The sequence below is a fragment of the Quercus lobata genome, chromosome 11 (assembly GCF_001633185.2).
Source record: "Quercus lobata isolate SW786 chromosome 11, ValleyOak3.0 Primary Assembly, whole genome shotgun sequence".
Lineage (NCBI taxonomy): Eukaryota > Viridiplantae > Streptophyta > Magnoliopsida > Fagales > Fagaceae > Quercus > Quercus lobata.
Genome location: NC_044914.1, coordinates 17,248,173 through 17,266,560, shown reverse-complemented (window position 1 = coordinate 17,266,560; position 18,388 = coordinate 17,248,173). Strand labels below are relative to the sequence as shown.

The window sequence follows — 18,388 nt, the reverse complement described above, 5'->3', positions numbered from 1 at the left end:
TGTTTTTTTGGTAACTTTGAGAATTATCTTATATTTTATAGTTGACATTTTCACAGTCCCCCCACTTTTTTCTTATTCTTAAATTAGACTTCTTATACGCATGTGTGTGATTTTACTTTCATTCTTACTATATATCAAAATCCTGAAATGAAATGGTAGTTTTTTCTTCCTCTTGTTAAAGTTTTTTTTGGAAATGCACATGTTTGTAACTCAAATTTAGACCACTTTCATATGACTGTCCATCATATTGATCTATATTTCTAATCATGTTAATTGAACCAAAATGCAAATCTAAAAAAATTCATAATAAATCATTCTTTAAATGCATATTGATAGTTGATTAGCTTATCTTGTGCTCACTACACCTCCCTAAATTGTTTCTTTGCTTCTATTATAAATTGAAATTTGTGTATTATTCTCTATTTACTACAGGAAAGAGGTACACTAACACATGAGTACGAAATTTGAAACTCTGGTGGAGATGTTTGTCCTGGCTCCTTCAGTGGTGTTTGTGCATCATTTATTCAATTTGATAATACTGAAAAAGCTCAAATGAGCAAAAGACTTCTCCAAGGACTTAGAACTGGTGAATTTGTTTATCCCCTCATGGTTATAAGTAAACCCAACGTCTGGCTAGTGGTGCAGAAAATAGATTCCACGTTAGACCAATTTAAAAAGAAAAATACTGGGATTTGGTCTTGTTATCAATTGGATGAAAAGTACAAGATCATTGTAAGGTATGAAATAGCTTATAATTTATTTTCATGATCTTTGTAAAATTATCACGTGATATAATGATTTATTGATTACTTTTTTTTTTTTAATTTCATGTTTGAAGGGACCTTATTGCTGGTGTTATTCAATTAGTGAATCAAAGATACATGGGAGAACTAAAGATTCAAGACATTGCTATTATTAATGGTCGTGCCAAATTGATGAGAATCTCAAATGAACTTGGAGTGAGTAAGCTAAGGGACCAACTACAAAATCTATTAGAAGACTTATTGGGAAATGATCCTAACAATAAGGAGTTGATCGATTTCTACTCTCATTTGAAAACAATGCAAATGTAAGTACTCATTTACATTACCCGTTTGGCTTTGTATAAAGTATTTTCTTGAAAATATTTTTCTTATTTTTCAATATTTGGTACACTGAAAATCATAGTCAACAAAAACATTTTTAGGATTAATTAAAAACACCAATAAAATCTTAGAAAATGGTAATGCATTTTTTTTAGATAGTGATCTTTTATCTTCATGTTGCAAAATTTTTCAACCAAACAAAATCAACTAGAACTCTTCTTCCACTTGAGAATAACTTATTTTCCTCATAAAATTTTAGTTGAAAACTTTTTTTGAAGGGAAATATTTTATGTTGAAACATATAGTTTTTCTTATGTATATAAAATTATGTTTTCAATGTCTAAGTCAATTTCTTTTCTGATTATTTTTACATTTTACTTTTTAAAGGTGCAAACTTATTCATTTGAGAGATCATCCGATGCTGTTGACATCTCAAGAGAGACTTCAATTCCCAGTATTATCACTTGTGTCGCTTAATTATGAGAAAAAGACGTCAGATTGGAAAGGTAAATGTGATGATCTATATAGAGCTGAAGAAGTTAACAAAGCGCAAAGACTAGAGGAAGATCCAGAATATAAGGTGGTGTACGAGTACAAAATTTACCAAAAGAGAAAAGTTAAATTAGTTAATTACATAGCATCAAAAGCTGAGAAAGATCAAGCATATAAGAAGGTGTACGAGTACAGAAGTTACTCAAATAATGCATCGAGCCAGATTTATTTCTCTCGAAATGTCATAATACACATTAATGATGATGGGCAATGTGTATGTACTCTTATATATCTATCTTCTCTCTTTTTTATTAAATGCATATTAGTTGATTACCCTTTAACTTTCTTTTACCAATTTCATTGTAGAACCAGTCATATGTAGGTTAATATTACATGTGGCAGTGAGAGTGAGAGAAGTTCTTCAAATTTTTTATTATTATTAACTAAATGCATATTATATGATTGTCCTTTAACTTTCTTTTAGCAATTTCTTTTGTACAAGCCATATGATAGATTAATATTACATGTGGCAGTGAGAGTGAGAGAAGTCCTTCAAATCTTTTTTTGGTTGCAATAAGGTTTCGTTTGGGAGTTCATAAGGGAATGAAATAGAACGATAAAAAAGGAATGATTTATACTTAGACTATATTTAGTAATAATATTTTTTTATCATTTTTTAATGCGTGTTTATCACTTAATAAATAGGCAAAAATGTAAAATTGACCCTCTAACTTTCAGTCTTTTTCATTTCAGTCCTCTAACTTTCAGTATTGTCATTTCAATCTTTTAACTTTCAATTGTTGTCAATTTGGTATTCCGTTAAACCTTAGTTATTTACTGCCATGAAGTGAGTTAAAACGACGCCATTTTGACTTTTTTTAATTAAAAAAATTATAAAAATTAAGAAAACTGTTATTAAAATAAAAAAATTAAAAAAAAATTCTTTTTTTTCCCTCATTTTCTCTGTCGTCGGACTCTCTCTCACTTTCTCATTCTCTATCACTTAATCTCACAGTGCCGTGGTGCAAGGCCTCACTGTCGCCGCTGGCCTCCACCCACAACCTCCTTGTCACCGTTGGCCTCCACCTCTCTCTCTTCGTCACTCATTCCACCAAAATCTGAAACCCAAAGTCTCATACCCCCTCTCCACCAAAATCTAAAAGCAAAGAAAATAATCTCAAACCCAAACTTCATACCCAAACTCCCATGATCATCTCCTTCACAATCTAGGTAGTATTGACCCCAGCCCTAAATTGCGAATTTTGGGGGAAGAAACGAGAGTCCGTCTGGGTGAAAGTAAGTAGACCCATCTTGGAGATTCCAAATTCTTGGAGAACCCAAATTACAAACAGAGAAAAACCCATTCCGTTTATCATTGAACAGATGGATTCCTTTCTTCCTACCCATTTATAATCAGAAAGAATTTGCTTTGCCTTTTTTGTTTAAGGTTTTAGTAACCAACAACAGCAGCTAAAGCCATTGTTTTCATGAGCTTACGCTTTTGCTGGGAGAGAAAGATTCGCTTCTGGCCAAATGAGTATTCAAAAATTCCTTTTTTTTTTTTCTCAATTTTGAGAGAGAAATTGATATAAACAAAATGAGAATAAAGCAATGAAACAGGGTTTTTGAAGAAATGGGTTATGTTATTGGTTTGGAGACAAAGAAAAAGAGAGAAAGGGAGTTTGAGATGGAAGGGAAATCAAAGTCTCAGGTAGGAGAAAAAACTAGAACAGACAAGTAGAGAGAGAGAAGAGGGGAGGGGGTAGGTAAGTGATGAAAACTCTGTGTCTCTCTCTCTCTGTTTCTCTATTAATGTTATTAGGTTGTGGGTGGAGGTCGGTGGCGGCGGTGAGGCCTTGCACCATGGCACTGTGAGACAGAGAGATAGAGAATGAGAAAGCAAGAGAGAGTCCGCTAAGAGAGAAAATGAGAAAAAAATGATTTTTTTTTTTTTTAATAACAGTTTTCTTAATTTTTTTTAATTACACAAAAAAAAAAAAAAAAAAAAAAAAGCCAAAACGACGTCGTTTTAGCTCACTTAATGGCAGTAGATAACTGAGATTTAACAGAGTACCGAATTGACAACCATTGAAAGTTAGAGGACTGAAATGACAAAACTAAAAGTTAGAGGACTAAAATGAAAAAAGTTGAAAGTTAGAGGGTTAGTTTTGCATTTTTACCTAATAAATAATATACATTGAAGTTTGTTTATATTGTTATAGAAAACTAGTGAGCAAGTTGAGAAAGAGTTGAATGATTACTTCCCAGATTTGTGGATGAGATTGTTCTCACTTATAATTGATGAAGGAATAGATGTTTGGGATCAACACAAGTAAGTGTTCTCATAATTAATTGTAAGAAACATGATTCAATATTTATAGATTTATATGTGTATCCAAAGTGTTTTGTAATATATACGGTCTCTTGAAGAATACCTTCCTAGGAGACAGATAAATGTACCCACTGTTGGAAGAACAAAATTAGTAAGGGGTTAAATCCATCAGATTGAGTTATGAGATATTCTTTAATAAAAAGTATTTGTTTTCTTGTACTAATTAATTGATAATTGTATATTAATATATTAGTGAGAAGTATGGAGGAGATCTACTCAGCCATTGGAGAGCTACTTTGAAGCTTTGCATCCTGGAAAAAGATGATTTGGCAACAGATCATTTCTTGAAAATTTGCAGATCATTTCTTTCTCTTATAGGTATGGTAGTTCATCTCTTGATGATACTTTGTGATGTGTGTGCGCCATGTAATACATCCTCTTTGAAGTGAGAAAGATGCAATGACAGTTAAGTAATCTTTCTAACCCAAAATGGCCTACTAGGAAAATGACAAAATTAGGAAGGACAAAGCTATGTAACAAGTTATTATAGAAAACAAACAGGATTGAGTTTATTATGGTTTGCTTGATTAATCTTCCTTCACCAGGTGTTTGAACTTTGAACTTATATGACAAATAGTAAAAGCAAGAAGTAGACTTTATCTATATCTATGCATTTTGGCGTAAGAATTCTGAAAGTTCAAATAGTGTGTAAAATATCTATGAACGTTTAGACCCTCAAATATAAAAATACCAACACAAGCTTATACACAAACAATATATGTGCGGAATTATGAATATAAGCTAAACCCAAATTGGTAAAACACTCCAAACCGAAATTAATCATAACCACAGCAGTAATTAAAAGGTAAAGAGTAAGGAAAAAGAGATGCAAATACAGAGATAACACTGCAATATGTTATTAAAGAGGAAACCGAAATACTCGGCAAAAAACCTCTCTGCCGCCCTCCAAGCGATCAATAATCCACTAAAGAATAAAGTTGGGATACATGAATAGCAGAAGACTCTCTAAACCCAATCTACCCAGTGCACTTAAGCTCTCAAAGTTTCTTGCTCCAACAGGGTTACGCCGAACCTTATCTTCTCTAGCTTACCGAATCCTGCAGTAGCCCATTGCATCAACCAAATGAATTGGTCCCTTTTGAACTACTTCCTAAGTACCAAAATACCTCCTCATGATATGGGTATGGTGAGATAAGGATTTAGCTAAGTGTACCTCTCAAGAATATGTCAATGGAAAGAGTGAGAGTAGAGGAATTTGAAGAATCAAAGGATGAAGATTGTGGACGAGTCAATTTTGTTTTTCTCTAAGGTTTCTCTCTCAAAATCTCTTTGGAAGCTCTCTACATTTCGTGGGTATAAGGGTATTTATAGTGGTGTGTATGAAGAATGCGAAAAGTTATTTTTAACCAGATAGGGCATTCTAGCGACTCGAGCTCGGGACTGGAACGAGTGGCGAGTTTGAGTCATAAGCTAACTGCCTGGCTAGATTGGAAGTTTTGTCCTGTAATTCTCCAATTGTCGTGACCCTTTAGCTCTCCCTGCATACTTCACACGTGTGTCATTCTGGCGACTTGCCAGTCGTGAGCTAGTTGCGAGACTCCTTTGAATTGCACACATCTTGAGTTTTCTTCATACTCTCTCACACACTACCCTTACATAATTCACACCTAAATACAGGGTATCTAATTGCTAAATTATAAGCAAATTTGGTACGGAATAAAGCCAACATATGATTGAATAAATTCAACCTTACAAATTCCTTGAGGTTGAGGTTGCATTGATTCAAACTCTATCTTTATCCATGTGACAGATATGAAGGCTGATAAAAGTGAAGCCATTTCAAGTCTTGTGACCATGATCAAGGACCAAATTCTTGTAAGTTCATCCCATTGACTATTGAAGCTCAAATTATGGATCTAGATTTAAGCCAAAAATCAATAATGTGATGTTATGTGGACAAATTGCACTGAATGCACTTTACTGAAAAGTCTTATATTACGTTGTTCTTGTTCATATGGCCAACTCATTTTGCATAGCAATTTGTCAAGCATATGATTGGTCCACCTTGGCCCTATGAGAAGCATCAAACCATATCATGCCAAATACATCCTATTATTTCTTATTCCAAAAGTATTCTATTAATTTCTTCTTGTATCAAACTTGTAAGGTTGAATTTATTCAACCATCTAATTGGCTTTATTCCGTGCCAAATTTGCTTGTAATTCAGCATTTAGTAACCCTGTATTTAGGTGGGTTTGATGTAAGGGTAGTGAGTGAGATAGAGTGAAGATTGCTCAAGAGTGTGCAAGAAAACAGAGACTCGCGGCTGGGACTCGCTGGTGACTCACGGCTGCAAGCCGCCAAACGCAGCACACGTGCCAAGCATGCTGGAAGATGAACAGTCATGCAAGCTGGAGCACTACAGGACAAAACAGGACAACTGGCCATACGGTTATCTCGCGACTGGATCTCGCGACTTGGTCAAGCCGCAAGGTCAAGCCACGAGCCACCCCTGTTTTGTAAAACCTGACGTTTTACATTCCTCTCCCACTCCAGTATAAATACCCCTTTTACCCACGATTGAAGGACAGCTTCTAGAGAGAATTTGGAGAGAGAAACCCTAAAGAAAAATAAGATTGATTCACCCACAATCTATACCTTAGAGTCTCTTCAAATTCCTCAACTCTCTTCCTCTCCATTGTTAAATCCTTGAGAGGCATTATACCAAACCTGGTTCTCACCATCATCATCACTGTGAGACAGTTGTTTGGATTTCTGGGAAGCAGTTAGGAAGGAACCAATCTTCATTGGTTGATGCTACGGTCTAATAGCGGAATCCGGGAAGCTAGAAAAGAAAAAGGTTTGGCGCAACCTCGTTGGAGCAAGAAGCTTGGAGGGTCTATTGCTGTCCATGTATCCCAACTGTATTTTCTAGTGAATTGTTTACTGCTTGGAGGGCGGCGGAGAGGTTTTACGCCGAGGGCTTTGGTTTCCTCTTCGATAACACATCGCGTGTTGTCTTTGTGTTTGCATCTTCCTTCCTCTCTATCTTTGCCTTTTTATTATCTGCTGTGGATTTTATTTTGTGTTGGCTTAGATAATTTTTAACCAATTTCATATTATAGTATATGCTAAGTTTCCGCACACTAGTTGTTTGACATATTGCTTGAATTGGTTAAGTTGTAATTTGGAGCTCTAAACGTTCAAAGGTGTTTATACACGTTTTTGAACTTTCAATTGGTATCAGAGTAGGTACACTGCTATTGGTTTCATTAACATTGTGTGATCCTTGACTCCCTTTTGAGATGGATAGGTCTCAATCCCTAAATGCACCTCCATATTTTGATGGTAGTAATTATGCTTTTTGGAAGGTTCGCATGAGAACTTTTCTGTGTTCTATTGATGAATTTGTTTGGGATGCTGTTGAGATTGGTTGGACCAGACCTGAGGAAGCCAAATCCACATGGGATAAGGCAGCACTTGCTGCATCTTATGCTAACAGTAAAGCACTCAATGCTATTTTCTGTGGTGTGTCTCCAGATGAATTTCACAGGATTTCTTATATTACCGTTGCCATAGAAGCATGGGAGATTTTGGAAACCACCTATGAAGGCACGAAGAAAGTGAAAAACACCAAGTTACAAATGCTGACCACTCGGTTTGAGGAGCTCAAAATGAGTGAGGATGAGTCTTTTGACTCTTTCTATGGGAAGCTAAATGAGGTGGTTGTCAGCAAGTTCAACTTGGGGGAGAAAACGAAGGACTCAAAGATTATAAGGAAGATCCTTCGATCATTGTCGGAAAGTTTTCGTGCTAAAGTGACAGCAATTGAAGAGAGCAAGGACCTTGATGACATCAAAGTACAGGAGCTGGTTGGTTCTCTGTAGACTTATGAGATGTCGTTGTCCAATCAACGGAAGAGTAAATCTCTTGCTCTAAAGACCATCAATGAGAAGGTGGAAGATCAAGACTCATCGGCAGAAGATATGGTTGACAAAGATGTTGCTTACCTTGTCAAAAATTTCAGAAAGTTCTTGAAATTCAAAAATAATGGCAAATTTGATGATAACAGAAAATTCCAAAGTTCTGGAAGGGAGAAAAGGGAATTCAGAAAGAAAGATGGAAAAGAATCCCAACCTACACAAGGTGTCACTTGTTTCGAATGTAACGGGCATGGACACTTTAAGAAGGAATGTCCGAATTATTTGAAATCGAAAGGTAAAGTGTATGCCACGACTTTGAGTGACTCGGATTCGTCTGACTCAGAATCTGAAGAGAGCTGTGATGGAGAGGGGAATTATTCGGCTTTTATGACTATAGCTCATGTTGAGTCTTCAGATGAGTTGAATATGCTTGTACGAGACCTTGGAGAACATAGTGATGATTAATCACTAGGAATTGTTGAAGAATCAAATGCTAAAGAAGATGAAAGCACAGCAAATCTTCAAGAGAATTATAACTCACTCTTGGAGAAGTCGGGTGAGTATACAAGGGTGGCCAAGGCTGCTATGAGAAAAATGAAGAAGGCTGAGGAGGATTACAAAAGTCTCCTAATCCGATATAGGGAGGCCAAATGTGAGATAGAAACACTGAATGGTGAGTTGTCCGAAGCTTACACAAAGATAAGATTTCTTGAGAATGAGGTTGTGCAAGCAAATGCTAAAATAGAGAGGATCACCACCAAAAAACTAGATGATGTTATCTCATCTCAAAAGAGCTTTTCAGATAAATCCGGATTGGGATATACCAGAGGAAGTAGTTCATCTGGAAATATCACTAAAGAAGTGAAGTTTGTAAAGGCCAAAAATCTAGTTGTAGCTGACCTTACTGGTGAGAAGCTCGAGGTGGAGGAGAAGAAGAATGTGGTGAACCAACGGATGCTAAATCCTCGTAATCAATCTGTGGGCAAGTCTGAATCTCGTGCCAAGTCACGCCCACAACCACAAAGAGGTCCTAGAGCAACTTATATGTGTCATTATTGCGGACTTCAAGGGCATACTCGACCTAATTGCCAAAAGCTGAGAGCAAAGAATAATGCAACTCCTCAAAGGTTAGGAGGACCTAGAAATGATAGAAGAATTTGGGCAGGTGATCAATCTAGAGATCAGAATGGTGATCCCGGAATGATGAACGTGATGAAGATGATTGGTGCATTCACCAACTGCTTGGAAAGCTTCTCACGAAAGTTTGAAAGTCCTAACTCCCGTACCCAATCCTATAAGGAAATCACCCCAAACGCAAGTGACGTGTGGGTGAAAAAAGGTACTTATGCATAAGCATTACAACATGTCCATGCATTAATACTTTCTATGCTTTGTAACAATGTTTGTTTGTTTTGCTTGCTGTTTTTGCTGTTGGTTGTTTGCTTGTCTACTTGTGCATATTTTTAATTTTGTCTTATCAATCTCTTTATTTCTTGTGTCAAAAATCCAAAAATCACATAAAAAAAATTAGAAAATCAAAAAGCTTGATTGACATTGTTGAGTTTTTGTCTCAAAACTTGTTTTGCCTTGTACCTTTGTGCTAATGGTTTTGTGCATTTTCGAGCATTGCTTGTTTTCATGCACTCATATCACTGTGGGAAAAATCTTGAAATCTATGTGATTGTTGTAAATAGATCTTCAAACTTGTCATGAATGATTAGTGAATGGTTATGTTGATCTTGAGACATACATAGACTTGTGTCTATATATCTTCCCATTCTTTATTTTTGTTTTGCTAAAAGAGCTCACCAAATGTAAATCTCCAAATGAAAAGAGATATTGAGCTGCAAAAGCCTGTCGCACATTCTAGTATTTGACTAGGAAAAAGGGTAAGAGACCTTATATTAAAGTGAATGTTTCTTCAAAAAGGCCAAAGGCTTGTTCATTAAAGTGAAATATCAAATATCACTCTCACAATGAGAGGTGATTGCCTCAAAAGATCAAAAAGATCAAATGTTATGATTAAAAGTGGAGTCAAATGTAAAGCTCCAAGTTATGTTATCAAGTTTTGTGGGAGGTCATATATACATATTTCTATAATTGAGATGGGTCACATGATCTAGTGTGAATTGTGTATGTCTTGGTTGAATTGATCATTGAAGTTTCACATTAGACTAAGGACTATCTCATTGTTGATATCCACACACAACACACAAGTTTATGTTCAATAAATGTCATATTCATTTGTGTGATTGTACTTGATGAAATGTGTTTTCACATGCTCAATCTTTGTTAAATCAAGCACAAAAAGATATTTGAGTGTTTTAGGTGTTTTTTGGAAAGTATTTTGTTTGAAAAATTTGAAAATTTCAAAAATCCAGTTTTGCCCTGTTCTGGCGGCTCAGTCGCGGGTATGTCAAGTCGCGAGCCTCAGTCGCATCTTCGCGGGTCATTTTTGGCGACTTGTTCACGAGTGGAAGGTCCAGTTGCGAGGGTTACTCAGAGATTTTCGCGGCTCAGCTCGCGACTCACTCGCGGGTAGACCTTCCAATCGCGAAAAACACTTAGAAAAATTTTTCAAATTTTTGTACTTGAGTGTTTTGGCGGCTTGAACTGGCGACTGTGTGGCGACTTAATCAAGTCGCGAAAAACGCGTGTTTGGCAGAAACAGGAGCAGTTTTTAAATCTTTTTCAGTTTTCCCTCGAAATTTTGTGACTGTTCATCTTCTCTCTAAACTATCTCCTTCCCAAACACTCCATGCTCCCATTTCCATTCTCCATTGTTGCATACTTTCTGCTCGAATTCTTCAAGTCTCAGGTATGGGTTTTCAATTTTGAACTCATTTCTACTTGATTTTGTATTTTTCCCTTAGATCTTTCGCATATGTTCTTGATTTAGAAATGGGTTTGTGTTTTGGTTATTGTTCTTTGTTCATGCTTAGCTTGCGGATGCTGTTGCTAAAGTTTGTATTGATGATGGTTGTTTCCTTTTTGGTCTTCATCCTGTGCTTAGCTTAGTGTGTCTTTTATTTTATCTGATCTTGAGCTGTTGTGTTGTTTCAAAATGTTCCGTTGGATGTTGTGTGTTTTACTGTGCTGAATGTGCTTGTTCTATTGTGTTAATCTGTTGGGAGCTTCTGTTAGTTTCAAAATACTGATTGTGTGTCATATCATTTTTCCATTATATGTCTCAGTGACATATATCTGCCTTTAGAATAGTTTCTCCATGTTGTTCATGTGTTTCCTATCTTAGGCTTGGTTTATCCATGTGATTGATCTAAGTAGCTTGTTGTTTAAGTGTTCAAAGTTCATTTATATGGATGATATCTCTTTGTTAATTACATGGTACTGACTAGTTCTGCACATATATTGTTCTATGCTATTGTGGCCTCTTCTGATTGTTCACAGATGGCTCCCTCACCTCCGAAGAAGAAATCTACTGCAAAGAAGGCTGACAAAAGATTGAAAATGGATTCTAAACTGTTTAGGTCAGTTCATCACTTTGAGAGATACAAGGATAACTTCTTGAATACAGGAATTATTCAAGAAAGATTTGTAGATTTTGAGGACTTAAGACAAACCTTTATCCCCAGCTGTTTTGAAGGAAGAGGATGGGAAAAACTTCTGAGTGATTTCCCTGTTGTGTGTGAACCCCTGATTAGGGAATTTTACTCAAATGTTGTGATAAAGGAGAATGAGTTAAGTTGCTGGGTTAGAGGTAAAGAATTCATTTTGGATGCACATGTCATAGATGATGTACTAGGGCTTGAAGGATTAGAAGATGAGGAATTTATCAATTACAAGGATAGGAGTGTTTCTATTGAAACAGTTCAACAAATGATAGGTGGGCAAAGAGAAGGGAAATGTTTGAATACCACTGCCTTTCCAGTGGACATGAGGTGTCTAACAATAATCATGATGTTTAACCTCTATCCCATTAAGAAATTGACTACAATCAATTGTGCTAGAGCAGTTTTTCTGATGGATCTCAAAGAAAAGAATTTCATAGACATAAGTTCCCACATATATGACACCATTGTGGATGAGACAAGGACAACCTCTAGGCCAAAATTGATCTTTCCTAGTTTGCTAATGAGGATTTTTAGAAGGAAGGGTGTTCCAATCCCTCAAGACATCAGTCCCATGTCCACACCCTTTGCAATTAACAAGCTTACCTGCAAAAGGATAAGTGTTAGGCTTCCAGGAGAAGAAGATGAAGGTGATGAAGGAGAGGGTGTCCCAATGGAGACTGAAGTAGAGGCAGTAGGGCATGCATCAACCTCAACACCCAGAAGGAGTGGCAAAAGGTCTAGAGCATCAACTTCTTCAGATACACCTCCAGATGCTTTCCAAATCATTCTGGAACGATTTGATGGGATCAGAGAAGTCCAGACTGAGCACTCTGACAGGATGAGAGCCATGCAGGACCAGATTGATGTATTGTCTGCAAAACTTGACAGCTTCACCACTCAGCATGAACAGTGACCCTTTGGCCATTCCGATCAAAAAGGGGGAGATGTCATTAATGATGAAAAGCAGAAAAGCAAATCTTAAGGGGGAGTAATGTGTTGAGGGGGAGTTGTCAAAGTTATCAAAATCAGAAACTTTGTTTATATATGCTTATGTTTTGGGTATTTTGTATTTTTATGGGTTTAATGTATAGTTGTTTTTAACTCTTATCCTATACTCTTGGTTTAAACTTTAATATATTTTGATGATGTTTTTCAGGATGTTTTATGTTTGTACTCATGTGCTTTTGTAAGCTTTTAGGGTTAATGTTTTATGCATAGTTTGTAGGCTTTATGGTATGTACCTTGCTTATTGCAACCTTTATGCTATGTTGAAATCAGTACTTTAATCTAAATGTCTTGCATTTTGGTTTATGTACTGTCACTCTTGTGCCCTTGTGGGATTGTTCCTAGATGCATATACCTTGTGTAGTATGCATTGGTTGAGTGTTGAACATACAAGTGTCTTGCCTTGTGCTTGTTAACTTGTATGTCCTTGTGTTCATTCCAAGTGTGAATGAGCACTATGATCACTACCTTGTGGTGTTCACTTGGTTGATCAAGCCATAGTTTGTTTCCTAACTCCATTTTTTGCTTGATCACATATTGCCTGTTTCATATGCATTTTACGATTTTCTACTTTACAATGATCATGGTGTATTGTTGTGTTTCAGGAGTATTTTGTTCGTATGATTCAAGTGCTTCACAGCTTCTAGAGTTAGGTGTGAGTGAGTTTTGTTCAACTGTTCCTAACTTACATGTTAAGTCTAGAGTCTGTTTTAGGGTTTTGTCACGGAATAGCCAAAGGGGGAGATTGTAAGGTTGAATTTATTCAACCATCTAATTGGCTTTATTCCATGCCAAATTTGCTTGTAATTCAGCATTTAGTAACCCTATATTTAGGTGGGTTTGATGTAAGGGTAGTGAGTGAGATAGAGTAAAGATTGCTCAAGAGTGTACAAGAAAACAGAGACTCGCGGCTGGGACTCGCTGGTGACTCGCGGCTGCAAGCCGCCAAACGCAGCACACGTGCCAAGCATGCTGGAAGATGAACAGTCATGCAAGCTGGAGCACTATAGGATAAAACAGGACAACTGGCCATACGGTTATCTCGCGACTTGGTCAAGCCGTGAGGTCAAGCCGCGAGCCACCCCTGTTTTGTAAAACCTGACGTTTCACATTCCTCTCCCACTCCAGTATAAATACCCCTTTTACCCACGATTGAAGGACAGCTTCCAGAGAGAATTTTGAGAGAGAAACCCTAAAGAAAAACAAGATTGATTCACCCACAATCTATATCTTAGAGTCTCTTCAAATTCCTCAACTCTTTTCCTCTCCATTGTTAAATCCTTGAGAGGTATTATACCAAACCTGGTTCTTACCATCATCATCACTGTGACACAGCTGTTTGGATTTCTGGGAAGCAGTTAGGAAGGAACCAATCTTCATTGGTTGATGCTACGGTCTAGTAGCGGAATCCGAGAAGCTAGAAAAGAAAAAGGTTCGGCGCAACCTCGTTGGAGCAAGAAGCTTGGAGGGCTTAGGTGCACTGGGTAGATTAGGCTTGGAGGGTTTATTGCTGTCCATGTATCCCAACTGTATTTTCTAGTGGATTGTTTACCGCTTGGAGGGCGGCGGAGAGGTTTTACGCCGAGGGCTTCGGTTTCCTCTTCGATAACACATCGCGTGTTGTCTTTGTGTTTGCATCTTCCTTCCTCTCTATCTTTGCCTTTTTATTATCTGCTGTGGATTTTATTTTGTGTTGGCTTAGATAGTTTTTAACCAATTTCATATTATAGCATATATTAAGTTTCCGCACACTAGTTGTTTGAGATATTGCTTGAATTGGTTAAGTTATAATTTGGGGGTCTAAACGTTCAAAGGTGTTTATACACGTTTTTGAACTTTCAAAACTCAAAACCTTCCGTGAAGCATACTCATCTGTTATTTTTGTTACCAGTCATATCCTACATTAATTAGATCAGCTCTAGCAAAATGCCATTGATAGAATATAAATGAACAATCCAGTCAACCACCGGTGGAACTCCACTAAACAAAATTGATCCTTTCATTCACCATTGAAAGAGTTGAGTATTAGTGTTCTTCCTTATTGCAGACAGTGGAATCAAAGTTTCTACAAGATCAATCCAAATACAGAAAATTGGAGTGGATATTCAAAGATGACTATGTTTGCAGCACCTCTACAAATTGCATCAATTTTTTAATGAGGTAACTATGGTAAATTGCTTTTTGCCTATACACGCTCATATAACACTAATAATATCTATAAAATATTTCAGGTTTTTAAAGTTCATAGCACTTTTTCTAGACAATTATGCTCTGAATGCTGATGGTGATGTAAAAGGAATGTTTGAAACTGCCTATAGAAGCTTATTAAAGGCCCATCCAGACTTGAAAAGTCTAAAGAAACACAGTGTATGCTACCATCGAAATTCTATTCCTAACTGTCCTCTTTTCTAGTGTACCTATCTAGCATTTGTCTTATCATTGTATATATTGACTTTGCAGAATTTACTTGAAAGTGTTCCTAGGAATGAAGAATTCAAGTCATTGCTAGGCAATCCTAAAAACATCAAAGATTGTGGGAAAAGTGTAGCAGAATCCCTTATGATTTTGCCAAATCGTTGGCATAAGTTATCGGTAAGTCCTACTTTATTGGTGCAGTGTCCTGTCTTTCTTAATTATACCAATTTATTCGTCAATCTATAAAATGAAATTATTTAAATGTTTTAAATGTGTGTGAATTTTTCTCTTGAAAAATTGAATCCTAACCCTTATTATCCATATCCCACAAATACTTATATTTGTAGAGTGACCATCGCACCAAAGGTGCGCGATGGTTGCATCAACTTTGATAAATTTCTTCCCTAAAGTATTATGCCTACACAATTTACATCCCACTGTTTAGTTAGCGGATAACTTAGAAGGTATTTAGACTCACGTGCAAGTACCACGAGAGCTACAATGGCAAAAGACTGAATTGCCCCCATTTTAATCTCTTAAAACATCACAAGTCCCTCACTCGATATTTAGTTCCTCTCAGTCTCTCGCATCTTCTTCTACCTAGTGTGTGTTCGGAACAGTTTATTTAATTGAAATTAAAAAGTTTTTGCTAAAAGTATAGCAGATAAAGCTAAAAAGTAGTTGAAATAGTATAATGGGCCCACAAATAGTGCCAAAGGTGTGAGATGGTTGCATCAACTTTGATAAATTTCTTCCCTAAATTATTATGCCTACACAATTTACATCTCATTGTTTAGTTAGCAGATAATTTAGGAGGTGTTTAGACTCACATGCAAGTACCGCGAGAGCTACAATGGCAAAAGACTGAATTGCCCCCATTTTAATCTCTTAAAACATCACAAGTCCCTCACTCGATATTCAGTTCCTCTCAGTCTCTCGCGTCTTCTTCTACCTAGTGTTTGTTTGGAACAACTTATTTAGTTAAAATTAAAAACTTTTTGCTGAAGTACGATAGATAAAGGTAAAAGGTAGCTGAAATAGTACAATGGGCCCATGTAGGGGTGTACAGAAAACCCACCGACCCGCCAAACCCGACCCAACCCAACCTGACCCACCGGGTTGGGTTGGTTTTTAAGGCTTGGTGGGTTGGGTTGGGTTGGGTTACAAAAAAAAATTTTATAAAAGGTCGGGTTGGGTTTGGGTCATAAAATTACAAACTCACAAAACTCGACACAACCCACCCATATTTAATATATATTTAAAATATATTTTATATTTAATAAATTTTTTTTTAAATCAATTGTAGGGCATTTATATATATATATATATATATATATATATATTCTAAATATATATTATATATTTAATAATTTTATATTCATAATTTCGCACATATATTCCTTTCTTTTCTAGTATTTGATAGGCCAAAAACATACTGACTTCTTGTGATAAATTAATTGATTAATTAGCCAAGTTTATTAATTAATCAAATTAATACGCAAACGCTTGATAGCACAAACAAATCACCAATTAAACTAAGTGTAGCGGAAAATAAATTGACACGGTGATTTGTTTACGAATGAGGAAAATCAACACGGCAAAAACCCCCAACAGGTAATTTTAAGGTCATCACTCCCGAAATTTTATTGTTATCATAACAACCGGTTACAAGTAAAGGCTTAAGCCAACTGCACCTTATCCACACCCCCAAAATGCTGTGAGAGTCACCTGTGGAAGAGTACATACTTGTCATCTCTAATTTACTTAATTTGGGAGGCCATCTGTCCTTTTGTGCATGGGTTTTTGCCTATGTAAACATATAGGGCCATGATCTTTCAACTTGTGAGAAAGAATCTTCCAAGTTCCATATCGACCACAATTTTATTGAAATAAGTTACATATGCTCACATAATTTTTAAATGTTAGATAAATATCCTTATAAAGCTTTATTGTTGTGGACCATGTTGTGCTTAATGCAAGATATCTATTAAGGTGGATGAAAAAGACTTCAAGAGAGAGAAAATGACTAATTTTTTGTTTTTTTGTTTTAAAAGAAAAAGAAATTAAGGAGAGATTCAAACTCATAAAAATATTATTGCCATTTATTTTTTTCATTAACTTGATATAGTTGTTCTGAGATTACTAGATGAAAATTAGGTTATAGTTTTCCTTTCTTTTCCAATACTTGATAGGCCAAAAACGTATTGACTCCTTGTGATGAATTAATTGATTGATTAGCCAAGTTTATTAGTTAATCAAATTAATATGCAAACGCATGGTAGCACAAACAAATCACCAATTAAACTCAGTGCAGCGGAAAATAAATTGACACGGTGATATGTTTACGAATGAGGAAAACCAACATGGCAAAAACCCCACTAGGTGATTTTAAGGTCACCACTCCCGAAATTCCACTATCATCACAACAAACGGTTACAAGTAAAGGCTTAAGCCAACTACTCCTTATCTACAGCCCAAAACTGCTGTGAGAGTCACTTGTGGAAGTGTACATACTTGTCATCTCTGATTTACTTAATTTGGGAGGCCATCTGTCCTTTTGTGCATGGGTTTTTGTCTATGTACACATATAGGGCCATGACCTTTCAATTTGTGAGAAAAAATCTTCCAAGTTCCATATTGACCACAATTTTGTTGCAATAAGTTACATATGCTCACATAATTCTAAAATGTTAGATAAATATCATTATAAAGCTTTATAGTTGTGGACCATGCTGTGGTTAATGCAAGATACCTATTAAGGTGAATGAAAAATATTTCAAGAGAGAGAAAATGACTAAATTTTTGTTTTTCTGTTTTAAAAGAAAAAGAAATTAAGGTGAGATTGAAACTCATAAGAATATTATTGACATTTAACTTTTTCGTTAACTTGATACAGTTTTTCTGAGATTACTAGATGAAAATTACGTTATAGTATTCCTTTCTTTTCCAATATTTGATAGGCCAAAAACATATTGACTTCTTGTGATGAATTAATTAATTAATTAGCCAAGTTTATTAATTAATCAAATTAATATGCAAACGCATGGTAGCACAAACAAATCACCAATTAAATTAAGTGTAGGGGAAAATAAATTGACACGGTGGTTTATTTACGAATGAGGAAAATCAACACGGCAAAAACCCCACCAGATGATTTTAATGTCACCACTCCCGAAATTTTATTGTTATCACAAAAAACGGTTACAAGTAAAGGCTAAAGCCAACTGCACCTTATCTACACCCCCAAAATGCTATGAGAGTCACCTGTGGAAGAGTACGTACTTGTCATCTCTGATTTACTTAATTTGGGAGGCCATCTATCCTTTTGTGCATGGGTTTTTGTCTATGTAAACATATAGGGCCATGACCTTTCAATTTGTGAGAAAGAATCTTCCAAGTTCCATATCAGCCACGATTTTATTGTGATAAGTTACATATGCTCACATAATTCTAAAATGTTAGATAAATATCCTTATAAAGCTATATAGTTGTGGACCATGTTGTGCTTAATGCAAGATACCTATTAAGGTGGATGAAAAAGAT

General features: G+C 36.0%; 1 protein-coding gene across 1 annotated transcript; it reads left to right on the top strand.

The window, feature by feature from the left end:
• Positions 1 to 502: 502 nt before the first annotated feature.
• LOC115966487 lies at positions 503 to 17,750 on the top strand. Its single transcript, XM_031085717.1, has 10 exons — positions 503 to 737; positions 839 to 1,069; positions 1,473 to 1,851; positions 3,800 to 3,909; positions 4,163 to 4,287; positions 5,741 to 5,805; positions 14,478 to 14,590; positions 14,662 to 14,797; positions 14,891 to 15,022; positions 17,742 to 17,750. Exons 1-10 carry the CDS (start codon positions 553 to 555, stop codon positions 17,748 to 17,750), a joined length of 1,485 nt encoding a protein of 494 aa, XP_030941577.1. The 5' UTR covers positions 503 to 552.
• The last annotated feature ends 638 nt before the right edge of the window (positions 17,751 to 18,388 follow it).

Coding starts and splice junctions, on each gene's coding strand:
- LOC115966487 (XM_031085717.1), top strand. CDS start 553: ATGAGCAAAAGACTTCTCCAAGGACTTAGAACTGGTGAATTTGTTTAT. Junction 14,591..14,661: donor TGCATCAATTTTTTAATGAG/GTAACTATGGTA, acceptor AAAATATTTCAG/GTTTTTAAAGTTCATAGCAC. Junction 14,798..14,890: donor AAAGTCTAAAGAAACACAGT/GTATGCTACCAT, acceptor TTGACTTTGCAG/AATTTACTTGAAAGTGTTCC.